At 39.3% G+C, this 27571-nt stretch overlaps 1 protein-coding gene across 5 annotated transcripts in view; it reads right to left on the reverse strand.

The window, feature by feature from the left end:
* The window catches only part of HECTD1 (HECT domain E3 ubiquitin protein ligase 1), a 91815-nt gene that overhangs the window by 48357 nt on the left and 15887 nt on the right, over positions 1-27571 (reverse strand). For 3 of the 5 annotated variants that reach the window (XM_084629934.1, XM_084629932.1, XM_084629930.1), the window contains exons 3-13: positions 15667-15901; positions 14008-14235; positions 11079-11360; positions 10587-10875; positions 9456-9532; positions 9250-9348; positions 8444-8558; positions 7916-8090; positions 5668-5806; positions 5181-5351; positions 3808-4030 (exon numbers count right to left, since the gene is read on the reverse strand). In XM_084629934.1, coding sequence (XP_084486060.1) covers positions 3808-4030; positions 5181-5351; positions 5668-5806; positions 7916-8090; positions 8444-8558; positions 9250-9348; positions 9456-9532; positions 10587-10875; positions 11079-11360; positions 14008-14235; positions 15667-15901 — 2033 coding nt within the window. The remainder of the gene's footprint in view (positions 1-3807; positions 4031-5180; positions 5352-5667; positions 5807-7915; positions 8091-8443; positions 8559-9249; positions 9349-9455; positions 9533-10586; positions 10876-11078; positions 11361-14007; positions 14236-15666; positions 15902-27571) is intronic. The other 2 variants (XM_084629933.1, XM_084629931.1) reach the window with 1 other exon arrangement.

Here is a 27571-nt window from a genome sequence, read left to right on the forward strand (position 1 = left end):
TACTGCGTGACTTTAAACATAATATATTTCAAGCACACGCTTTTTTTTCCACGAACAAAGTTTGACTAAGTATACTCAGTGCAAAATGTAATTTTAGAAAATTTAAAACATTTTGAACTCCAGCTCTCTGTATTTATGCATTATAATAGGATTTAATTACATGATTACACAAGAACTGCATAATATAACTTTTCTTGGGCGAGAGAGAAGACATGTAATGTTTGTTAGGAAATGTAACATAAAGTAAGTTAAGCAAATCCACGTTAAAGTAATTTACCTCACTACTGTTAATATGAAGTTCTCTAGGAGCCCAAACAAGAGTAATAGGAGCCCAAATCAACCCTCCAACAGAAAAACACAGTGAAATGGAAACAGTATTTGCAACTTTTGAAGTTCAAAAGGGGGTTGGGAAGGAGACTGCAGCAAGAAGCCACAGTTACTCAGTATTAACACAAGGGGGCTTCTGCAGATTCAGGAGACCATGCCAAGGAGATGCCACTACTCCCATTCTGCTGACTCTACTTTTCAGGTCTTTTGCTCCACATAGAGGGGAACATCTAACTCAGTCAGTTTAATTATATTATAATATTTTTCTCAACATATGGAAACTAAATGGACAACTATAGACAGGTTTTTCATCTTCTAAATGAGAATTTGATTTTGACCAATATTAACAGTTTAAACGATACACTGAAAGCAGTCTTATGGCACCATTCAAGGGACTGACAAAATCAATTATTTATATGAGATAATATTTTAACAGAGGAGGAACAGAACAGTATCAAGTATATCTGAGGAGACTTTAGGATAGTCTCAACCTAGGCTGCCTAACCGTTATCTCATATAACTGTCATTATATGTTGTTTTCTATAAAGGTGTGAAGTTAAGCCATATTAAACCCCTGTGTGAATGCTCTCACTCAGAAGTAGAATGGCCTTAGTTCACACTTAAAGAATTGTCAACATGAACATTTAGTTTGCAGGCAACCTGGATATAAACATACTTCACACTAACCTGCTGCACACAAGTATTTGTGTAGACCCTGCTGATACACACTCACAGTTCCTTCAAATGATTGAATCCACACATGTGAGATAGATTCAAAGCACACAAAGGAACTGTTAGTGCGTACCAATAGGATCCACGTGGACATTTAATGCATGGCAGGGTACGTAGGGTAGATTTACACACAAACCAGAAACTAAACTTTCATGTAGATATGTCCTTAGATTAAGGAAAAGAGAACCAAGGCCACTTTACTTCTGAATCAGAGCATTCATACAGGGGTTTAATATGCTTTAAATTCACACCTTTAAATAATTTGGCTTAACTTTCCTGGGTGTTCCTGTGTAGAAAAGGCCTAACTTGGTTCTGTGAGGTTGATCTAGTAAGATACCTCTCCAAAGTCATTAAGAGTGGCAGAATAGCATCCTTGGTTTCTGTTCTCTATCCAGAATTGCAATTCACAATGTGCAGTTCTAATTCAGTGTTGATTAACCCCAGGACGCACCTTATGTAATTTATTGTTTTTATTATATTATTTTGCGAGTTGGTGAAAAGATCTTCAATTACAAAAGATTGCTGTTGAGCAACAGAACTGAGTAGTGTGAACAACACAAAGATACAAAAACTCTGTATAAAGTGTATAAGAATACAATAGACATTTTAGAAAAGTCCTTCTTTACCCCCCTTCACATTTGTTTAATATTGGTTGGTTTGAATTCTTAGAAGACAAACTAAAACTTCAGTGCAAAAATTACAATAATTTAAATATGAATTTTGAAATTTAAAGCGAGTTAGGGCAATCTTAAATATGCCTTCTTGCATATTATCACAACACTTGTCAATATGGTGTACTATACGGTAAATGTTTAATTATGTTTTAAACTAGATAAATTTAGAAATGTTTCACTAATTAATTTACTTAATGCAGGTAAAATGACAAAAAAGATTCCAATAATGCCAGGCAGTAAAGAAAATATTTTTTTACACCTCTAAAGACTGCATGCTTAAAGCATTTTATGCATATACATTTTTTTGTACTATACAACAGTAAAATGGCAATTTTTAAATGTTTCTCCATAGATAAGGTTGAAATTAACCTTATATTACAAGCCTGATTTTGATCTGCCCTCACCCCAACTTCACCAAAATAAATATAATCTCACTGAAGTTTCACAGATTTAATCTTAAACCAGGAAATTTCCCTGATTTAATATCATATCTCTGGGTCCCCATATAGAGAAGCCCTAAATGTGCACCACAGGCACTACAGCAGCCCAGCTACAATGCTGTAGCTATGCTAATCCCTCCTTTTTTCTGACACATTTGAAACAAATCAGACCTGGAATCTGGGAGCTGTAAGGATTTCAGAAAATTAAATTATCTTCTGGGGCATTTTCATAAATTTTTGTTTTGGTTCGACATAAATTAACAGTTGAGCTAAAAAGTTAAAAATGTATTTTAATCTTTTCATCTTGGCAAGGATTGGTGGATTTTACTATAATATTTTATAGATGGGTTTAACAAAAATAGTTATTAAAAGTGGTTTCCATATAAGTTATAACCTAGAAACAGGTTTATTAAACTCCATATGACCCTAGTCACATTGATATAATGGGCTGCAGAAGAAAGAAAGCACACTGAAGGATGGAAAGTGCATCTAGCAACCTAGAAAGCACTCCCTAAACAAATCTACTTTACATGTCTCTCCCTTTGCTCCCACATCAGTATAGTTTTCTCTTCATAAAGGGAAATGGGAAGGCATGGGAAACTTGGTCTAAAGTTACATGATTATAGTGTCTGATTCCATTATCAAAACCATCTTTATTAGATGTCCTTCATCAACATGCCTGTCTCATGAAAGGTGCAGTATGGACCATCTTTTGGAGAGGAGAAAGCAGAGCTAAATTTGCTTGAGTGATTGAGGTTTTCTATACTTTTTTTTCAAATATAATCTTAACTTTGGCATTCCAGACTAACATATGAAGAAATGTCAAAGTTAAAGGGTTTCTCCCTCTTCCCAGTAGATACTAACTCAAGTTCAGATTTTTTTTTCTTGGAATTTCCATTAGCTTTCAACAGTGGAATTCCAACCTCCTCCTCTTTAAAGTTTCAAGCCACTAGGCTAATAAAGCCATTACACCCTTTCTCAATCCTGAACCACAACACCTCGTTACTAAATTTCATGAATTATTGAGTGGTGTAACACCACAATGCAGCTGATGATTTACAAATGTATGAACTGTTGCACTAGTGAAAAGATGAAACAAAGAGGATTGCTTAATTAATAGAAGTTTCACATTCTGTACAGAGTATAGAAAATATTTTGCAGAATACTTATAGCTCCAGGTCTGTCACCTAATCCCCTCACCCACCACCAGTTAAAACACTCTGACATGTTTCCCAACCTTGATGAGAAACTTTCCTTTGCTTGTCTTCCAACACAGGCAATTTCATTCTGCTAGCTAAAAGCATACAGTAATTTTCATTTCAACCTGTTTTCCTGGGATGGCCACTACAAAGAGCCTTTCATGATTGGGATGATAAAATTAAGTTTGCATGAAAAATCAAAACAAAATGAAGTTAATACACTTTTACTGGCGAGATGTTTTTCTGAACATAATCACCAAGAAAGTCAATTTATCGTCACATGCTATTTGACAGAAGCATCACAATTAACTGATCAACTTCTATCTGTTTAAATGCTTTCCTATTTAGTAAGCCAATTTCTGTAAAACAGAATAGATCAAACTAAACAATATAAATAAACTGAGATTTTATTGTGAAGCTGACAAGAAATTATACCTGAACTATCTGATCCTCCTTCTGGACTCCCACTTGAATACATTGTTGCCAGTTTTCCATCCAAGATAAATCTGAACCATCCATTACTACCATTAGACAGTTCCAGGGCTGCTGCATCACTCCAGATATATAAGCAGTCCCTTCCCCTAATGATGGACCACTCTCTCCAGTGATATGGTTTACCCTGCTGCAGTTCTTTAGCATCCTCTTGGGGTTCATCCTCCTGTAAAGTTAAATAAAATAAAGTAATTCAGGAAAAAGGTAATTTAAATAAACTTGCTGTAAAAATACAAAAAGCTAGACATAGAAACTAAATATTCAAAAATATAACTGTAAACCATAAAATATTGATTTTAAAAGTTTTCTTTAAGGAATGTTTAATGAGATAATCTGCATAAGCAACACTTCTCTCCATAAATTACCCATTAAAATTATAAATGTTATTAAAAACCTACCTGTTGGGGCAGCCATCTTAGTACAACAGTGGTATTGTGTGGGGGCACTGACAAGGAGGAAACTTAACGTAAGAGACTACAAACAGTTTCCATCCTGCTTTTAAAAAAGAATACTTTATTGTCTACTATTTCCATGTATTTAATTTTTTGAAATTCTGGGTTTTTCTTGTAGTTAAACCTGTTTAAGTGTTCCAGATCTGTTGTTCATTTCCTTCAGAAGTCTGTAAGTACAGATCTACTATTGTGCTTTTTCTATCCCCGCTCGCCCCCCACCAAAAAAAGCGCTTTCAGTTAGGCAATGTTGCATTTTTTTGCAACTTGTTCTCCAGTAGTATAGCATTACATCACCTGGAGGAAAATCACCAAAGGTGATTTGTTAAGTCAAAGTTAACGTTGAATAGGTGATAGAAATTAGCTGGGATGGTAGCGAGTGGTCAATTACATGGTAGTTGGGAATTAATACATTAAATATGCATTCTCAAATTTTCTGTAATTTAAAGGGAGTATTTTTCTTAGTTATGTTTATTTTAAGTCCATTATTGCGAGGTTTAGAAACATATTTAGATATGACTATTTTTAAACTACAGTTGAAAATAGATTAATAAATCCTACTTATCAGTTATATTTCAGTAATTTTTCAAAGCACTGTGAATATCAGCTAATTAATCCCTACAACAATTCAAAGAGTAAGTATTATCTCCATGTTACAGATGGGAACACTTGGAGAGAGCTTGATTTCCTGTTCAGATGCATATTACATTACTGAACAAAATAGTGGAGTCAATTTAACAGAACGTATACATCAAGAACTCTTATTATTGGTTTTATGTATTTTTTCACATTTTCATGAAGTTGCAAATACATAAAGACAGAAGATGGCTTTGTAGAACAAACAAAGCTAGATAATGCTGTGCTTACTTTCTCAGGTTTGGACTCCTCTTCATTCTCATCATCAGAAGATGGTCCTGCCAAAGTTGACACTTTACTAATTACACCAAGCCTAGCAAGCTGATCTAGAAAAAGGTCACCACCTTTATCTACCAAATCCCTTATGATTTGCAAGGCTAGCAAGTGGCCATCATCATCATCCTGCAAGAAATTGGTGTAGGAGGGAAAAAAGAAAGGAGAGAAGTGTTTACTGCAAGCCATTTCAAATTTTAGGCATTGTTAGTCCACCACTTAAACTGTTCACATCATGGCCTGTTGATTTATCAAAATTAAAAAAACATCTGATCAAAGATAAGGTGATAAGCTATGGCCTAATATCAAGTAATCACAAAACACTGATCTTTACTTCACAGACAGATTCAATACATTATAAAAGCAGCACAAAAAGTTAAAAGGGGAAAAAAATTGTTTCTCAAATACAGTGTTATATCATAAATAATAAAAAGAATAAGGTTACCTCTTGATCAAGAACAGTAGCAGTGATCTCAACCAATACTGTGGGAAGGTTGTGACCAGCATCAGAATCACAAACCTCTTTTAACAATGCTTCAGAACAAAAATGAATCATTTTTCTAATGAGGGCAAGACTTGCTTTCCTTTAAAAATTAAAATAAAAAATTATTCCTTGCAAAGCTAAACAATCATATAACAAGTGATAAAAACTGTCTCAAAAAACGAGCTCCAGAGGTTTTTGTATTCTACTTATTATTATTATGTTATCTCTAAAAATTATATCTGATAACTGGGACTGAAATATTGGAATGTCAGCTCACGTTTTAATTCTTTTAACCTATATGTAAATAGAATCAAGAAGTGCAGAAATCTGACGTCCTCCTCTTCCTCCACACCTTATCTCCATGCAACCTTACTCAACCACTACCTCTCTGGAGATGTCTAACATCTCTCTCCATTCCTGGCTAACCCACACTGGATTTGCTTTTCTGTCTCCTTCCTGGATATCCAAATCCCAACAACCTTAATACATCATAAACTCAACTCCTCTTTCCTCATCCATTTACTATTAGGCAGACAAAGGCTTACAGCAAGAAGGGACCATTAGATCATCTAGTTTGATTTTCTGTATATAATAGGCCATTAAATTGCACCTGGTTACCCCTGTATGGAGCCCAATAACTGTGTTTACCTAAAGCATAATGTGTGTTTGACTAATGTGTATCTTCCAGAAAGCCATCCAGGCTTGATTTGAAGTCAACAGAATCTGCCACATCCATCGGTAATTTGTTCCAATGGTTAATCACTCTCAGTGTTAAATTGTCTTTGTATGTTAATTTGAATTTGTCTGACTTCAACTTCCACTCACTGGTTCTTGTCATGCCTTTCTCCACTATATTAAAGAGCCCTTTAGTACCCGATACTGGATGTCTACACTGCAATTTTATAGCCCTGCGAGCCCAAGTCAGCTGACAGTGTTTTATTGCAGTATAGACATACCTTAAGTCTCTCACTGTATGGCATTTTCTCCAGCCCTATGATAATTTTTGTCGCTCTTGTCTACATCCTCTTCAATTTTTTTAACATCCCTTTTAAAAAGGATTGCACGCAGTATTCTAGTTTATACAACCAAGGATTACATTAGTCCTTTTTGCCAGAGCATTACACTTGAAGTTCAGATCGAGATGCTTGCCTACCATGACTCCTCCATCCTTAATCCCACTGTCCTTCCCATCCCAAAGAGCTGCAACCTTGCTGTCCCCTTCAACTCCTCTCTTCCATTATGTTGATCAACAGCATCAATCATGACAGTTCTTCTGGAATATGCCCTTTCTCTTCATGCCCAATGAGTAAACCTTTGTCCTGACTATTTCCTGCCTTGGCTATTATAACCTCTTCTCAGGCTTTCCAGACTCTCACTGCACTCTTTTCAGTCTGTCCAAAATACTGCTCCTGAAATTTTATCTGCCGTTCCAACTACAGCCCTGTTCCTTCTTCAGTACCCTTCACTGGTAACCACTTACTTTCTGCTTCAAATTAAGCTGTTTCTCCTGGCCTTCAAAACTCTCTAAGCTAGCTCTTCCCTAGCCCCTTTGCTCTTGTATATTTTTATTTGCCCAATCCATCTGACTAGACATCACTTCTGGTCCTTCTCCCAGTCTACTATGATTTCTGTATTACTGTAGCAGCAAGGGACACTAACTGAGATCAGGAGCTTATTGTGCTAGGCATTGTGCAAACATAATACTCTTTGGGACTTCTCCCATGCAGCATCCCAAAGCCAGAGCAGTCTCCCTCAGCCTGACACATCTCACCCTGCTTTCTCCTCCAAGCCCCTTGCTAAAATACACTTCTTCCAAGACACCTGTAAATCCTACCTCTCTCTATAGAGAGAAAAAAAAAAAGATATTTAAAAGCCCCAAGCAAAAACATGGAACAAAAAGGCTAAATTTCTGTTCAATCACATTGCTTTTCATTACATTTCACATCAAACTATTGAGGTTACATGTGCTTTACCCTTAGAAAAGTAAGTACCAGGATGAGTGCAGCAGCACTTTTCTCCGCCCCAAGTCTCCACATTTTAAAAAAAGATTATTAGCCACTTGCAAATATCAAATTTTCAGTTTATTTAGCTCATTATTGAAGAAATAGTGCCTTATTCACATTTTGTATTGAGTTAAATCACAAATGTTTGTATAACTAATAGACACACTACAGATGTATGGATACCGATTGGTATGAATAATTGTTACCTTATGGAAGGTAGCATAGTTTGTTGAAATGTTTGTGCAAATACAGGTAATAGTCTTTTCAAGTATATAGGTGCCATTTCTGGATCTCCTTTGGGTTCATTACATTCTTCTTCATCTTTGTTTGCATCTTTCTTTTTCTTTTCATCTCCTTTGTTAACTGGACACATCCAATCACCTGCAAAACGTAATTTTTTTGGGACAGACATTTACTGACCCAATCTTTTTCCAACAAATAAAACTGAAATATCCATCTCCAATCATGGCTGGGAACCTGACCACACATACACATATTTCTAGAAAACAAAGATTATTTTTGCAACACACTCTGTGGCAAATTAAGGGCCACATACTGAAAGCACAACTAAACTTCAATGGGACAACTCTCAGAAAGAGTTCTATATTAGATGCTTATGCCCAAACAGTTACTATTTTATTCCACTGTGCCTCCACCAGGAGAAAATAAAGGGAAGAAAAATGCAAGCAATACCACTGGAAGAGAAGAGTCAGGAAATAATAATTCACACTAACCTGGAGACTGAAGAATAGCCACCACTTCACTGTGCCCCCTTTCACGAGCTTTGTCTAAAGGAGTTTTCCCATCTTCATCTCTCAAATCAGGGTTCGCACCATGTCGCAGGAGAGTCTAGAGGCAAACAAATTTTGAGAGAGAAAACTAATAAAATTCCTTTTCCAAATAACTAACCCTATTATCAATCTGCTCATTCCTGGGCTTCTCATGAATCTACCTACAACAGCAAAACACTGTGGGTATGTGATACTTACACTTGTTTCACTGACCTAGCAGCACCAGAAGCTAGCTTTCCAATACAGTAGAACCTCAGAGTTACGAACACCTTAGGAATGGAGGCTGTTCCTAACTCTGAAATGTTTATAACTCTGAACAAAACGTTATGCTTGTTCTTTCAAAAGTTTACAACTGAACATTGACTTAATATAGTAAAGTTTCAAAGCTATGCAAAAGAAAAATGCTGCTTTACTTTTTTTCCTTGTAGTTTACGTTTCACACAGTACTGTGCTGTTTTTTTGGGGGGGGGGGGGTGGAGGGGAGAGGGTTTCTGCTGCTGCCTGATTGTGTACTTCTGGTTCCAAATGAGGTGTGTGGTTGACTGGTCAGTTCGTAACTCTGGTGCTCCTAACTTGGAGGTCCTATTGTACAAACAGTGGAGATGGAACATGCTGAATTTAACTATTTGAGAACACACTTATGTTAGATATCACAGAACTTCTCTTATTTTGTAGGAAACTTTTTAAAGTACATGTACAACAAATGATTTCTGCTTCAAAAACAGTACAGAAGTTTGAATTCACACCACCTTTGCCACTTGAGGCCTTCCAAAACATGCTGCATAATGTAATGAAGACGACCTCTGACCTCTGTTAACATCAGCACCCCTTTCACAGAGAAATTCCACCTATAAAATATAAAGAAACAGAAGCTAGTTTTCTTATTTATACATCCCTTTGCACAGAGAATTAAATAACTTGTATTACTTAATTTCAGTTAATACATTGAACTTACCATTTCCTGAGTTCCAAAAGCTGATGCCCAGTTTAAAAGAGTTTGTCCTACATCATCCATAAAATTTACTTCAAAAGCTGAAAGTATTAGGTACAAGATAACTAATTAAAGGCACAGTACAATACATTCAACACCATTAATTTCCAATAAATAAAGTAACAATGTACTATTCTTTGGTCTTTAAACAAACTTTAAACATTCTCAACAGATTTCTAAAAATATTCTGAAAGTCTTAGTTGTGAATCAAAGATAAAGAACAAGTGGCTAGATTCTCAGCATCACCACACTTTTAGGAGTCTAGAAAAGCACTAGGATTCACGAAGACCGAGTTCTGCATCTACTCTCCCTATACAATGAATGGGGAGAAACAGGCACTTCACAAAAACCAGCACCCAAGGTGGCTCCTCACCTCAGCAAGCCAAGGAGCCAAGCCCCACAGTACACGCTAAGCTCCACCGCCTCAGAGACAGGAACTGAAGTCTGGACTCCAGGGAGGTGCTTCCCTTTGCTTAGAATTCTCAGCTGCAAACCCCGTCTTGGTGCTAGGTGCCTATACCATTTTTGCAAAAAGCTGTTCCTCTGTCCCCCCATTTTGTGTAAGTTCATCTCTAGGGGCCCAACTGGATAGGAAAGTTCTGACTATACTTACTGGATCAGGTCCCGCCAGCAAGGTAGGTGGAAGAATGCCCATCTTTACCCAGTTTGTGACTTACTCTGTGGTTTACACATCAAACCCCTGGCATGGGGCTGCTGTGTGCATGCTCAGAGGCAGCAACATAAGCGCTTAGGGAACTTTTACTGCAAATATTCAAGTCCTGAACAAGTTTAGGCACCCACAAGGTCCAGGAACAGCTTCGTGAATCCCAGAGGGGTCTGGTTCTGAGATTTAAGCACCCAAGGCAGCAGTTAGGCACCAAAGTCCTTTTGTGAATCTAGCCCAAAGCAAGGATTGTTAACAGCAAGAACTAGCCTGTATTAAGCAACGTAAATTAACTCACATTGTTGATAAGAGCTTTAAGATATCAACTATTTTATTTACTCTGACATTATTTAATTCACTATAAAAGTTAGACTTTGCATATTTAATTAATCTCATTTTCTTTTTCAGTCTTCAAAATATTTTTTTCCTACCTCCTGTGTCAATAGCATCTATTAGTGCATCAGTATCTTTACTGCGGATGCAGTCTATCAGCTGCCGATGAGAACGTTCCCCAGAACTATCCAGTCTACGCAATCCTGGGATTCTGCCTGTAGATCCAGCATTAGACTTTGGCAGGGCCTTTCGCCCTTCAAACAGTAGCACCAAAAGAAGATCTACTAAACGCATGGTATCCAGTACACATCTTTCATCACCCTGTAATGCACTTTCTATAGAATCTGGAAGTTCAGATCTTAGGAGATCCTGGAAATAATTAAAAGTCTGAACAATAAAAAAATATATAGGACTTTAGAAAGTACATGGTTTATTTCCATATGAAATGTTTCTTTTTTCCTTTATAAAAAAAACACACAAAAGATTTTTATCACAAATAGAGGTTTTTAAAGTATATCAAGAAATAACTTTTAAATTTTAACGAAAAATATTGAAAAAGTGAAGAACTGTAGCATTTAAATGATTCTTACGTGCGTTACTACTGGAGAGCCTCTACAGAGGGTTGACAACAGACTCACAATAGTTGACACCTGATTACTCAATTTAGAGTCTGCAGCTGTAGATGGTGCTCCAGTACTGCTCCGACCTGGTTTGCAAGCTGAAGATGGTCCTGATGCTATACCACCAGCTGCTGCCATGCGTGATAACAACTCCTCAGTTAGTCCATGTTTGGCTAATGGGGCTGGATCAACTCCACGACGTGTAAATCTGTCAGCTAATGAAGCAAAACATCTGAGCGCTCCATCTGAAACCTGTGGAAGATGTATGTAAGATACTCACCATTAATTTCCAATAAATAAAGATTTGTCACTTAAGGAGAATAGAGGCTCCTGGTATAAGCATAAAGCAACAGTGCTTTAAAGCAGAGGTTCTCAAACTGTGGGTCGGGATCCCAAAGTGCGTCGAGACCCCATTTTAATGGGGTCACCAGGGTTGGCATTAGACTTGCTGGGGGCTGAAGCCCGAGCCCCACTGCCTGGGGATGAAGCCGAAGCCTATGGGCTTCAGCCCAGGGAAGCAGGGCTCAGGTTACATGCCCCCTACCCAGTGCTGAAACCCTTGGGTTTTGGCTTTGGCCACCTTTGAGCTTTGGGCCCCCCAACCCGGGGTGGCAAGCTCAGGCTTTTGTCCCCACTCCTGGGGTTGTGTCGTAATTTTTGTTGTCAGAAGGGGGTCTCAGTGCAACAAGTTTGAGAACCTCTGCTTTAAAGAAAAGCATCGTCATTATAAAGTACAATATTTTAGCTATCCTAAACTATAAAAATAAATTTTAGAGCAGTTTTTAAAGTACCTATAATTGTTTTAACATCTCCATAACAGAGATATTGAAACAATGAAAGCTGTGATTTTACCTATACCTCCCACTAGAAAGTGCAGTTTGACTAAGCTGCTGAAAAACAAAAACGCGGTTCATCATTTACATATATGAAAAAGAGAAAAACTTTTGCAGTAGATGTACGAGTACAGCACTAGTAAAAAAAATTGGTAGTTTATCAAAGAAACTAGAAGTTTCTCCTTAAATGTTGATAGTTTCCCACCTTTTACACATTTGAATACTGAAATGCAATTTGTTCCTTCTGAGGGATGATGGTTATCCTCAGCAGGTAACTGAAAGTAACTGCTTTCAGAATAGTACACATTTGTTCTGCATTGTGGCCATCCCCTTGGCTGACGTATCTATTTCACATATTAGGTTCACACTACGGGCACGTGTTGTTGTTCTGAAAATTTCCAGGAATATATCTAATCTAGATGAGTATCATCTCACGCATAGACTAGTCACTCATTCCTCTAGCCTTCTTAGAGTGATCCAGACTGCTTGTGTGGAAGAGAATACAGTTTGAGGCTCAGAAACATGCAAAAAAAAGTGACAGAGACTGCAAGTGGGATTCTAGCACAACATGATCTGAGTCACTGTTGAAAGTGTAAGGAGTATGGTAGTGGGATCAGTTTATGCTCCCTGTCCGTGACTTGAAACTGAAACATGGATGATCAGACCTCATCATCAGCACAGAGCCGGTGATTTAAGAGAACAGATTTAGAATGAACTGTTCCCAAGGCCAAATTATTCTGGTCTTAACTCCTGCCTTGACATGTCTGGGAGAACAACTGTTCCCATACCATAAGTGACCTGAACCAGAAGTGTATCAACAAGGATAAGGATATAAATTTCCCTAGCAAAGTTCTATGTAAAAAAAAAAATTTTATATATATATATGTAAACCTTACAAAGTCCTTACATAGAGAAATTTATGAGATACAACAGATATTTTTAGGATTCCTCTGGTCTCTTTCAAACAGAGTAAGCAATTCTCAAGGATATTGACACATTTTAATTATGGACTCATAGTTGGGAATTAAACTATTCTGTGTGCCATTAGGGTATGAGATGCTTCTGACAGGTAATTCTTACAAAAGGATTTAAAAAAAATGAGCTATATAATTTAGACCACAGGTGCATGGGGTTCACAGCTTCCCAGTCTTGATGTGCTTGAAACTCAACAGCTTGGGGGATGATAAAGGCTTGAACAAAGAAGGGCTCAAACTCTATAGAAGGTTGGCTACTTTAAGTGATTAAGTATTTGCTAGGTGACCACCCAATCTGATGCATAGCAAGGGGTCCTTTCATCTACTGTTAGAAGAGGATAGGTTCCCATCTCCTAGGCTTAGCTTACAAGGACTAAAACTTTCGCATTAGCTGTTAATAAAACTCCAATTTAAGTAATTCCGCTGCGGCTGACCCCTCCACACACACACACACACAGAGCATTCAGCAAGTTCATGCCTTTCTCACTGGGCAGCACCAATTTAGATTACATAAATTGACAGAATGAGTATTTAATATAATTTTCCACTATGATATGATAGAATTTTTTCCTTTCAGGTTAGACAAGAAAATGTCACATACAATGTTACAACGACTGAGTTGAAAAAATTTCAGAGTCATTGTTATTTAAGAAAATTCTTTGAAGAGAGTCATGCAAGTTTTCTGAGATCTTGTAAGGGTTTGTTTCCATAAAAGCTATGGGCTAGATATAGCCAGACAACATCAAGCAATATTTTTGTTCTCTTGCTTGCAACTGAAAAATATTAGAACTATCACAATGATTCAGAGTTTCAAATTTTTCCTTCCTTATGGAAACTGTACAAAAAATTCCCACTGATGATTTGTTAAACACAATTAAGTTGTTGATTTGTAACAAATTCAACCTTCCAACAACAATAGCGTATGTCTACAAGTCATCCATTCACTAATCTATAGTGGCAGCTGAAGTAGGATACTGCAAAGTATAATTTACATCTAACCTGTACTTTACTGAGTACATTACATTAATAGCAAACTAAAAATATAATGATGTAACTCTCAAGCTACATAAACAATCGTTAAAAATTGCTTACCTGATGGTCTTCATGTTTTAATAAACTAGACAGGGATTCCACACAGATTTCTAATGAAGAATCCTGAGGTTCCATTTTGCCACAAAGTCTGGATACTACAGCCATAGCAGAATGTAAAGTATCTTTATGAACCAGGTGCCCACTATCACGAATAAATGTCAGCACACAGTTCAACCCACCAGCCTCAAACACAGCTCCTGATTCACGGGTACAGATTAGTTCTAACACCTGTAATATAATGAAATTGAATTGTAATGAAATACATACTACTAGTTAGCCAACTGTTCCCTCCTCATCTCATCAGCTGACTGAGGGGGCAAAGCAAAAGAAATTCAGTTCCTCCATCAACAGCATTCAAAGTTTCCAGTAGTTCCAGTGCTCCCTCTCTAAACAAGGGAGTAAATACAGCAGAATCCATATGGGCACTCCATGTGGACCAGACAGGAGAAGAGTTGCCTCACATCAGGAAAAGACTCTAGATGAACTAAGGGGCAGCTGCAGGCCTAAGCAGACCCAGCTGACACAGAAGTGTTGATGAGAAACTGCTGAGAGTTAATAGATCTAGTGGGAAGAGTAGAGAACAGATCTTAGGGGACGAATGGTGACTAAATGGATGGGGAGATGAACAAGGGACAACTTGGGGAAGTTCAAGACTGAGCGAATGGTAAAGTGGTTTGAGAACAACCGGAGTGACCATTGTTTGCAGTGTTGTAGCCATGTTGGTCCCAGAATATTAAAGAGACAAGGTGGATGAGTAAAAGCAGCAAAGAGTCCTGTGGCACCTTATAGACCAACAGACATTGGAGCATAAGCTTTCGTGGGTGAATACCCACTTTGTCAGATGCATGTCAAGGTGGATGAGGATCTCTTTTATTAGACCAACTTCTGCTGGTGAAAAAGACAAGCTTTTGAACTACAAAGAGCTCTTCTTCAGGTCATGAAAGAGATAGTCCACTGTGGGGGAGGAGTGGGGCCTTGAGCGCACATGTGAGTTTGCAACTCCAAGGAAAAGATGTGTATGATTGGAGTGTTTAGAGACTCCATGTGCAGTTGTACTGGCAGTAGTTATATGATAAGAGTAGCCTAATATATTTGTTTGGGCTGGTCAAATTTCTTGACCATTTTGCAAGCCTGCTTTAAGATCATAGCTAGGGTAACTGGACAAGCAGAAGAAGTCCACAATTAATTATGTAGAAAATATAAAACCAAGAGGTTTCAAACGGAAGCTTAATTTTCTTGTCTTATTCTGATCAGAGGCAACTCCTCCCAACCCCTTTTTTTTTGGTATTTTGAAAATGCTCTACAGTTCTATGCAATTAAAAATCAACTTTCTATTTTTTATATATATATATATACACACACACACACATATACATACACACACACACACACATATATCACACACGCGCGCGCACATTAATTCCTCAAGTTTCTCCTGATTTCACATTTTATATTCTTTGAGATTTTTCTGAACAATAATTTCAGAAATGTTAGCATAACAAATCGACAGCAAAGACAATAAATGTATAAGCAAGCAATTTTATCAGACTGAATAAAATAAATTATTCCTGCTTTTAAATTCATATTATAAACAGATTTTTCAAAAATATTTAAATATCCTGCTTTCTGTGAAAGCAGAAATCTATTAAGAACACTTACCTTTACACACTGTTCAGCCAAGTCTCTGCTGGTTCTGTTGTTAAGTTCAACAACAACTAAACGATTACAAAGTGCTTTGATAGCTCCATCTACTCCCACAATCCTACGGGTGCATTCTGCTGATACATCCAGGTAATAAGTTATGGCACGAGCTGTTACCTCTAACACATTGTCTGGCGCACTTTCATCAAGGAAAATCTTGCAGAGTGCTGGTAAGAAAGTACGAGGAGGGCAACTGTAGAAAGAGGTAATTATGTATCAATTACTGTACAAATTCCTCAATGTTACAATAGTTCATACAGTTTCAAGTTAAGAGGTTCATATTTTCACACACATGTACATCTTCCATGTAAGTTTCACAACAAAACTAACTCACTTGTCCAATTAAGCTTATTGCAGTGGCATCTACTAATAATATACATGGAGTACATGGCTCCACCAGGAACTCTTCAATTACCTGAAAATCAAAAAGGAATCCTACAAAACATGGAAAAGTGGACAAATTGCCAAGGAAAAAGTACAAAAGAACAGCATAAACATGTAGGGACAAAAATCAGAAAGGCTAAGATACAATATGAGTTACACATCTAGCAAGAGACATAAAAGGCAATAAAAAGAGGTTCTATAAGTACATTAGGAGCAAGACAAGAGAAAGATGAAGAAAAAGTTAAGTTCTCTACTTAGTGGGGAAGGAAAGCTAATAATAGATGACATCAAGGCAGCTGAAGTATTTAATGCCTATTTTGCTTCATCTTCACTAAAAAGATAAATTGTGACCAGACACTTAACATAATTCATACTAACAACAAAAGGTAAGGAACACAAACCACAACAGGGAAAGAACAGGTTAAAGAATATTTAGGTAGGTTAGAGCTATTAAAGTCAGCAGGGCCTGGTGAAATTCACCCTACAGGACATAAGGAACTAGCTAAAGCAATCTTGGAACCATTAACAATTATCTCTCACAATTCCTGGAGCACCAGTGAAGTCCCAGAGGACTGGAGAAAGGCAAACAAATGACCTATCTTTCAAAGAGGGAACAAAGAGAACCCAGTAAACCACACACCAGCTAGCCTAACTTCAACACCTGGAAAGATACTGGAACAAATTATAAATCAATCAATTTGTAAACACCTAAAAAATAATAGGGTTATAAGTAATAGTGAACATGGAATTATCAACAACAAATCATGCCACACCAATCTGATTTCTTTTTTTGATAGGCTTACTGGCCTAGTGGATAGGGGGGAGACTGGAGACATGATATATCTTGATTTTAGTAAGGCTTTTGACACAGTCCCACGTGACGTTCTCATAAGCAAACCAGGGACAACAACCAGTTGAGTAACTGTACTCAGAGAGTAGTTATCAATGGTTTGCTGTCAAACTGAGAGGACGTATTGAGTGGAGTACCAAAAGGGGTCTGTAATGGGTCCAGTATTATTCAATATTTTCATTAATGACCTGGATAATGGAGTGGAAGGTGGTTGGAAGGAGCTGCAAGCATTTTCATAGAATCATAGAACTGGAAGGGACCTTGAGAGGTCATCTAGTCCAGTCCCCTGCACTCAAGACAAGACAAAGGACATGGCTACACTTGCAGTTGTAGAGCGCTGGGAGTTAAACCAGCCTTCGGAGACCGCAGCAGGGAAAACGCTGCCGAGTGTTTACACTCGGCTGGAAGTGCACTGGCGTGGCTACATTAGCAGCTCTTGCAACACCACAAAGAGTAGTGCATTGTGATAGCTATCCTAGCATGCAAGTGGCTGCAACATGCTTTTCAAATGCGGGTGGTGGGGAGCGTGTTGTGTGTATGTGGAGGGAGAGAGAGTGGGTTCGGGGGGGGGGGGGGCTGAGAGCGTGTCAGCATGCCTCCCTTCCTCCTCCCCCTCCCCCCTGCCTCTCTCTCTCACTCACTCACAGCAAGCAGCATTCCTCAGTAATAGTTCCTTTGTCTTGGAGCAGATAAGCAGCCAGCTGTCAGAAACGGAGCTTTGAAAGGGCATATCTGCATTCCTACAGCGAGTTCAAAACAATGACAAGAGTGGCCACTTGACTTAAGGGGATTATGGGACATTTCTGGAGGTCAATCAGAGCGCAGTAATGCAACACCTCGTTCACACTGGTGCCGCGGCACTCCAGCGGGGGCGCAGCAAACGTTATTCCACTCACCGAGGTGCAGTACCAGCAGCGTTGTAGCTGTGGAGTCAGAGCGCTCTACGTGCCTTGCCAATGTGGACGGTTAGTGAGCTAGTGCGCCCGGGGCTCCTTTATTGCGATGTAACTTGCGAGAGTAGCCAAGCGATTAGTATTATCTAGACCATCCCTGACAGGTGCTTGTCCAACCTGCTCTTAAAAATCCCCAATGACGGAGATTCCATAACCTACCAAAGCAATTTATTCCAGTGCTTAACCACTGATAGTTAGGAATTTTTTCCTAATGTCCAACCTAAACCTCCCTTGCTGCAATTTAAGCCCATTGCTTCTTGTCCTATCCCCAGAGATTAAGAACAACAATTTTTCTCCCTCCTCCTTGTAACAATCTTCTATGTACTTGAAAACTGTTATCATATCCCCTCTGTCTTCTCTTCTCCAGACGAAATAAACCCAATCTTCCCTCATAGATCATGTTTTCTAGACTTTTATTTATTTTTGTTGCTCTTCTCTGGATTACCTCCAATTTGTCCATATCTTTCCAGAAATGTGGCGCTCAGAACTGGTCACAATACTCCAGTTGAGGCCTAATCAGCACGGAGCAGAGCAGAAGAATTACTTCTCGTGTCTTGCTTACAATACTCCTGCTAATACATCCCAGGATGATGTTTGCTTTTTTTGCAACAGCATTACACTGTTGACTCATATTTAGCTTGTGATCCACTATGACCCTCAGATCCCTTTCCACAGTACTCCTTCCTAGGCAGTCATTTCCCATTTTGTATGTGTGCAACTGATTGTTCCTTCTTAAGTGGAGTACTTTGCATTTGTCCTTATTGAATTTCATCCTATGTACTTCAGACCATTTCTCCAGTTTGTCCAGAGCATTTTGAATTTTAATCCTATCCTCCAAAGCACTTGCAACCCCTCCCATCTTGGTATCATCCTCAAACTTTATAAGTGTACTCTCTATGCCATTATCTAAATCACTGATGAAGATACTGAACAGAACCAGACCCAGAACCAATCCCTGCGGGACCCCACTTGTTATGCCCTTCCAGCATGACTGTGAACCACTGGTAACTACTCTCCATGAATGATTTTCTAACCAGTTATGCACCCATCTAAAGTAGCACCATCTAGGTTGTATTTCCCTAGTTTGTTTATGAGAAAGTCGTGCGAGATAGCCACAAAAGTCTTATGAACGTCAAGATATACCACATCTACTGCTTCCCCCCTATCCACAAGGCTTGCTGCCCTGTCAAAGAAAGCTATCAGGTTGGTTTGACAAGATTTGTTCTTCACAAATCCATGCTGACTGTTACTTATCACATTATCTTCTGGGTGTTTGCAAACTGATTAATTATTTGCTCCATAATCTTTCCAGGTACAGAAGTTAAGCTGACTGGTCTGTAATTCCCCAGGTTGTCCTTATTTCCCTTTTTATAGATGGGCACTATATTTACCCTTTTCCAGTCTTCTGGAATGTCTCCTATCTTCCATGACTTTTCAAAGATAATGGCTGATGGCTCAGATATCTCCTCAGTCAGCTCCTTGAGTATTCTAGGATGCATTTCATCAGGCCCTGGTGATTTGAACACATCTAACTTGTCTAAGTAATTTTTGACTTATTCCTTCCCTATTTTAGGCTCTGATTCTACCTCATTTTCACTTTGAGGGCAGGATTAGAATTCACAATGACCGTGACAAATTAGAGAAATGGTCTGACTCTGTTGAATTTCATTCTTGTTGATTTCAAAGACAAGTGCTACACTTGTTCTACTACACTTAGAGAGGAAAAATCAAATGTATAGCTACAAAATGGGGAATAACTGGCTAGGCAGTAGCACCCCTCCAAAGGACCTGGGGGTTATAGAGGATCAATAACGAGAGTCAACAATGTGATGTAGTTGCAAAAAAGGTGAATATCATTCTGGGCTGTATTAATAGGAGTGTTATATTAAGACACAAGAAGTAAATGACCCACTCTACTCAGCTGAAGTACTGTGCCCAGTTCTTGGTGCCACACTGTAGGAATGATGTGGATAAACTGGAGAGAAACCAGAGGAGAGAAACAAAAGTAACAAAACATTTAGAAAACCTGATCTATGAGGAAATATTTAAAAAACTGGGCATGTTTAGTCTTGAGAAAAGACGACTGAGGAGGGATCTGATAACAGTTGTCAAATATATTAACGGCTGTCATAAAGAGGACTATGATCAATTGTTCTCCATGGTCACTGAAGGTAGGACCAGAAGTAATGCACTTAATCAGCAGCAAAGGATATTTAGGTTAGATATTCGGAAAAACTTTCGAACTATAAGGGTAGTTAAGGACTGGAATAGGCTTCCAAGGGATGGTGTGGAATCATCATCATTGGAGTTTTTTTTAAGAACAGACTGGATAAGCACCTATCAATGATGTGCTAGGCATCCTCATCACTGGCAATTTTTAAGAACAGGTGAGCCAAACACCTGTTAAGGACAATCTAGGTATACCTGGTACTGACTGAGCACAGTGGGTTGGGCTAAATGTCTGCTTGGAGGTCCCTTTCAGCCTACATTTCTATGATTCTATAATTACAGACATAGCTTTTAGTTTACAAAATTAGCCATAATTACCTCTTTTTATTTATTTTAATGTTTTATCATTCCCTGTTTAAAGCAGAATGAAAAAGGTCTAAGTGTTATATTTTTGGTGCTCTTTCCCCCCAAATATTACGTGATGAAATTCTGCAGTGGACTCTTACCCATTTTGATATCAGAAACCAGTAGAGCAGCAGACAGTAACAGAAGGTGTGAGGGCCAGGAAGAAGAGAAGAGCTGCTAGACCTATAAGAAGAGGCGAGTCAATGGAGATAGCCAGAGTCCGGAGCCCTACGAGGATACAGGATGAGCTCAGAAGATTGCAATTGAGAGAAAAAGACAAAAGGCTTGCAGCCAGAAAGAACAGAAGGGGGAAGTCTGGAGAATGGCACCAATACCAGGAAGATGCAGGTCTACATGACTGGGTACTCCCTACTAAGAAGGACAGACAGGCCTGTCACCAGAGCTGATCCAGAGAATAGAATGGTGTTCTGTCTGCTGGGAGCTAAGACATGGGAATTGGACCTGAGGCTGAAGAGGATTCTAATGGGAGCTGGAAAGAATCCACTGATTGTCCTTCACATGGGAACAAATGATACAGCTAGATTCCTACTGGAATGCACTAAGGGAGACTACGCCAGGCTTGGGAAGATGCTTAAAGAAATGGAGACTCAGGTGATCTTCAGTGAGATTCTACCTGTCCCTAGAGGAGGAGAGCGAAGGCGAGACAGGATTATGATGATCAACAGATGGTTCAGGCAGTGGTGCCGTAAGGAGGGCTTTGGAATGTTGAACCATTGGGAGGCATTCACGGACATAGGACTGTGCTCATGGGATGGACTCCATCTGAGTAGGGAGGAAAACAGACATCTGGGATGAAGGTTAGCATAACTGATTAAAAGAGCTTTAAACTAGAAATTCAGAGAAGGTTGGGAGACACTCATGTAATCTCCGTGCCCGATTCTAACACTGAACAGGAGGAAAATCAAGTAAGAGAGGATACAGCAATGGAGAAAGGAGCAACAGAGGGTAGGAGAATGGACATCAAAAGGAAAGACAATGCTAATACCAATGAAGCAGTAAGGTAGGCAATACTAGCAGTAGAATGACTATACTCAAGTGTGTGAGGAATCTGGGTGAAGCCAAGCAGAAATAACTAATATGTCTGTACACCAATGCAAAGTGCCTGGGTAACAAAATGGAGGAACTACAATGACTGGTGCAGGAAGTGAAACTAGACATTATAATGATAACAGAAACATGGTGGAATAGTAGTCATGATTAGAGTACAAGTATTGAAGGGTATGTGCTGTTCAGGAAAGTCAGAAATAAGGGTAAAGGTGGCAGTGAAGCACTGTATATTAATGATGAGGTAGACTGTAAAGAAATTAGAAGTGATGTAATGGATAAAACAATCTCTTTGGGTCAAAATCCCTTTGGAGAAGAAAACTACCAGAGGCTCCCTTGGGACAGTGCTTGGGTTCTGCTACAGGCTCCAATACTCAGTTTGGAAATAGCTAAAGACCTCTCTAATATTTTTAATGAAATAAATACTAGGGCTGTCAATTAATTGCAGTAAACTCAAGCGATTAACTCAACAAATTAAATCGATAAAAAAAGAATCGTGATTAATAGTAGTTTTAATCACACTGTTAAATAATCATAGAATCTCAATTTAAATTTCTTCTAAATATTTTTGGATGTTTTTCTACATTTTCAAATATACTGATTTAAATTAGAACACAGAATAGAAAGTGTACAGTACTCACTTGATACTTTTTTAATTACAACTACTTGCACTGTAAAAAAAAACAAAAGAAATAGTATTTTTCAATTCACCACATACAATTACTGTAGCACAATCTCTATCGTGAAAGTGCAACTTCCAAAAACATAAAAATGTTGTTACATAACTGCACTCAAAAACAAAACAATGTAAAACTTTAGAACCTACAAGTCCACTCCATCCTACTTCTTGTTCAGCCAATCACTAAGACAAAAAGCGTATTTACATTTACAGGAGATTTACAACGTCACCTGAAAGTGAGAACTTGCGCTTGCATGGCACTTTTGTAGCCAGCATTGCAAGGTGTTTATGTACCTGATATGCGAAACATTCGTATGCTTCATGCTTTGGCCACCATTCTAGAGGACATGCTTCCATCCCAATGACGCTCATTAAAAAAACAATGCGTTAACTAAATTTGTGACTGAACTACTTAGGGGAGAACTGCTCCATGGTTTTACCTGCATTCTGCCGTATATTTTGTGTTATGGAGTCTCGGATGGCGACCCAGCATAGGCTGTTCTACTTAAGAACACTTTCATTGCAGATTTGACAAGACGCAAAGAAAGCACAATATGAGATTTCTAAAGATAGCTACAGCACTCAACCCACAGTTAAAGAATCTGAAGTGCCTTCCAAAATCTGAGGGGGACAAGGTTTAGAACATGTTGTCAGAAATCTTAAAAGAGCAACATTCCAATTCAGAAACTTCAGAACCCGAACCATCAAAAAAGAAAATCAACCTTTAGTTGGTGGCATCTGACTCAGATGACGAAAATGAACGTGCGTCAGTCCACACTGCTTTGGATCGTTATCGAGCACAACCTATCATCAGCATGGTTGCATATCCTCTGGAATGGTGGCCGAAGCATGAAAGGGCATATGAATGTTTAGCATATCTGGCACATAAATACCTTGATGGCTTTATTTCATAAAAATATTAGAATCCTATTTTTGTGATTTTAATTGAATTTGAAATTCAGTCCAAATAGAGCTTAACACAAATCACAAGTAAAAAATAATCTAGTAAATAAGAAATGCATCACATTCACCATATTCTAACAATCAAAAAATGTAAAAATTTAAAACTGAATAAATGTAAGTTAAGCTATAGAATTGCTTAAATAAATAAATAAATAAATAGAGTTAGTGTAATCTTTTTGCTAACCTGGACGATACACTGTCTTTCGTGTAAAGGCTATTGGTAATGGTTACCAACTGATGAAAATTAACCTCTCTTTTAGAAAATAGATAAGAAGTACAAATGAAAAACATGATTACAATTTTTAAATCACTTAGATTTAAATCAATCAATCTACCCTGTTTAAAAGTCCTCCAATGCCCTGTCCACAATTTTCTCCACCTGCCTCAATTTTTTAGTTCTCTCTGCTTTCTCTTCCTTGCCTGTGTATAACGCTCCATAGTTGTTTCTTTTTTAGTTTGGTGAAACAATACTGGCAATCAGACAGAGAGCACCACGCTGCACAAACATACCAGAACATAGAATCATAGAATCATAGAATATCAGGGTTGGAAGGGACCCCAGAAGGTCATCTAGTCCAACCCCCTGCTCGAAGCAGGACCAATTCCCAGTTAAATCATCCCAGCCAGGGCTTTGTCAAGCCTGACCTTAAAAACCTCTAAGGAAGGAGATTCTACCACCTCCCTAGGTAACGCATTCCAGTGTTTCACCACCCTCTTAGTGAAAAAGTTTTTCCTAATATCCAATCTAAACCTCCCCCACTGCAACTTGAGACCATTACTCCTCGTTCTGTCATCTGCTACCATTGAGAACAGTCTAGAGCCATCCTCTTTGGAACCCCCTTTCAGGTAGTTGAAAGCAGCTATCAAATCCCCCCTCATTCTTCTCTTCTGCAGGCTAAACAATCCCAGCTCCCTCAGCCTCTCCTCATAACTCATGTGTTCCAGTCCCCTAATCATTTTTGTTGCCCTTCGCTGGACTCTCTCCAATTTATCCACATCCTTCTTGAAGTGTGGGGCCCAAAACTGGACACAGTACTCCAGATGAGGCCTCACCAATGTTGAATAGACGGGAACGATCACGTCCCTCGATCTGCTCGCTATGCCCCTACTTATACATCCCAAAATGCCATTGGCCTTCTTGGCAACAAGGGCACACTGCTGACTCATATCCAGCTTCTCGTCCACTGTCACAGCTGAAACACTTCAAACTACTAAAAAGAGGGCAGTACAAACTGATAAGCAAAACTAAGAAAGAGGAGTTAAAATATAATGCATTTAGTAGAACTCAAAGAGCTTCAGGAATCACTCCTCTCCCCACCCCACCCATGCAGCATAAAGCAGCCACTGTAAATGAAATGTATAGCCTAGATTGCAAAACTCCACAAAATGTGTTTATTCTTGTAGCATGAAATGTACTGAATAAATCTATTCATTCCCTGTTCTAGTACATTTCAATTTGTAAACTGATTATTCACTCATACATATTTGCTCTATTCTACAAATATCTAGTCCACTCATTTCTGAGCATCAGCATTCGTTATATATTTTAATGCAGTACCCATTTAGTAATGTTAGAAGTTAATTTTTCCATTATCTTTTAAAGAGCGATCATCAAAGTTCAGCCTACAATTTTTATATAAACATATATAGACTATATAAAGAGAGAACACATACTCACTAAATTCTGTTAACAGATAGGGTCCAAACTTTAATTGATCAAAATCAGACAGAGAAAGACAAGTCTTAAGAATACATAATTAAAAAAAAAAAAAAAAAGTATGGAGGCAAAAAAGCCCAATGAAATTTTTCACTGCTTGCACAGAGTCATGTCATAAAGCAGATAAGATATACATGCTACACGCAAACGAACAACTCTGAAGAAAGTTGTCTCTTTCACCAACAACTTCAACAGAAGTTGATTCAATAAAATATATTATCTCATCTTCCTTGTCACACACACATACTACATTCAGGTGTGATGCACCCCTGGACAAAGGTAGTACAAGACCAATTCATAGTTAAAGTGGTTCAAAGATCCCCCCTAAAGTTCCAAATCACTAAGTTTGAGTTGATATAAGTAGATTAAAAAGTTTTCAATTAGCTGAATGTGAACTTTTAACTTGAAAGCGAACGAATACATTTTCTTCAAACTTAACATATTTTGTAGATAAGACAGAGACAGACTGCTAAGCTTCCATTCAGTCTCTTAGAAGCATGCTATTTTTGTTTTATTTGTAACTTTTCCTGTTTCGATTACATTTGCTTATTATCACTTAAATCTCTGATTGTAATAAACTTATCCTTGGTTTCACTATAAGTTCTTCCAGTGCAATATGTTAGAGCGTGAATCCTCAGCTAAGCCAACAAGCTGCTGTGTATACTGTCTCTTTGGAGATAACGGATTTGATAATTTCTGTGAGTGTCCAATGACACTCCAGCTACATGAATAACGTAGCTAGAATCGACATTGCTTAGGTCAACTTACCCCGGAGTCTTCACTGTGCTGCGTCGATGGGGAACACTCTCCGGTCGACTTCCCTTACTCTTCTCAGATAAGATATGCTCAAATAAATTCGTTAGTCTCTAAGGTGCCACAAGTACTCCTTTTCTTCTCAGAGAGTTGGAGTACTGGGGTTGACTGGAGAGTGCTCTGCCGTCGATTTAGCAGATCTTCACTAGACCCGCTAAAATGATCCCATATGCATCGACTGCAGTAGTGTCGATCTCCCCGTACTGAAGACCAGCCTTCAAGACAGACACTGACAAACCAGGCCCCTGAGAGGAAGCAGCCTGGGAGCTCAGAGGGGAGTCATGGAACACCAGGGTAGAGTCCTGCGCAGATACAAAAATGTGGATCCGTATCCCCAAGGATCAACCCACGATCCGACCCACTAGCCATCTTTTACCTGTATCTGCATCAGCAAGCCATCTCACAAGGACTAGCACCGGGGGGGGATAGACCAAGGGGGGGGGCAGAGAAGAGGCAGCATGAGGCTGGGGACTGGGATGAGGGGCAGCACGGGGGCAGGGTTTAGAGGAGAAGGGGCGGCGCGGAGGGAGGAAGGGGCAACACATCGCATGCTGCTCCTGGGGGCTTGTGAGTGACAACACATGGCAGCAGCAGCAGTGAGTGCTCCATCACAGTGGGGCACTGGGGACCTGCCCGCTCCAATCCCTGTGGCCAGGGGTAGGCCTTGGTGCCCAGGAGCCAGCGGTCTGGGCCAGGCCCGGGACTAGAAGCGTGGCCAGTGCTGCCAGGCAGAGCCATGATAGCACTGGCAGTGCCCGAGGGGCCCGAGCTGCTGGACAGGAAGCAACATGGCGAGCAGGTGCTGAACAGCCCACACCCGGCCTGCTGCCCAGTCCCAGCTACTGGCTGCCAGCCCCAAGTGCGCTGCGCTTCCTGGGCTGCTCAAGACGGATGCCACGAGTAGAACTCTGTGCGGTTGGTATCTGCATCCGATCCTCTCTCTCTTCAATGCTTAGCCAGACAGTTGGCCATAGTGATTGTTTGCCATTTGGTCCGTTCATGCGCAACTGCAAAGGCTTGATGGCCTGAAGTTCGACAGTGGAACAGACTTGGTGAACCCATGTAATAGTGGGTCTTCCTCTGGACTGCCTCCACCCCTTAGTTGGTGGAGTTTCATCCCGAATGTTACAAGCCACCCGGAGAACGACATTCGCTGGAACGTCTTGTGGCATCTTCATGACATTTCCAAAAAGCATAAGGCGCCGCCTGCGAACAATGGTCCCAGTCGTCTGTAGACCCGAGCGACCATAAACATCTGCATTACAGATGAAGTCATTCCAGTTTATGCCCAATACAAGACAGACATTTTGTGTGGAAAGCCTCCCGCTTTGTCCAGTCTGAGCAGCGTAGTGTCCATGTTTCGCAGCCATACAACAGTATGGGAAGGATACAGCTTGAATAAATCCTGAAGTTGGTTGTCATACTAGAGATTATGTTTATTCCATATCCGCTGTAAACAGCCCATGGCAGACGCTGCGATGTCAATTCAATAGAGAACCTCCGTGTGAGATTTAGAGGAGCTGGTAAGTATAGAACCCAGATAGCAAAAGCTGGAAACTGATTAAACAGTTTCGTTGTTCAAAGAGATTGGAGTCGTGGGTGGACCTCGTCCTAGATTTTGCAGTTTTGTCTTTGACCATGAAACATGAAGACCTGTCTTAGCTGACGACTCCTCCATATGCTGGAGTGCCTCATGAAACCTGTGAGGGCTCTGTATTAAAAGATCCAATCCACTATTCTCAAAAATGGTCCACAGATATGAAGCGGATATCCGTGGATATGCAGGGCTCTAAACCAGGGTGCTGACAGAAATGGGCTGAGGCTTCTCCAAACATCTTCTTGACTTTGAGGAGGACTGTATCAAC

This window comes from Lepidochelys olivacea (genome assembly GCF_965140295.1).
Source record: "Lepidochelys olivacea isolate rLepOli2 genome assembly, chromosome: 6".
Lineage (NCBI taxonomy): Eukaryota > Metazoa > Chordata > Testudines > Cheloniidae > Lepidochelys > Lepidochelys olivacea.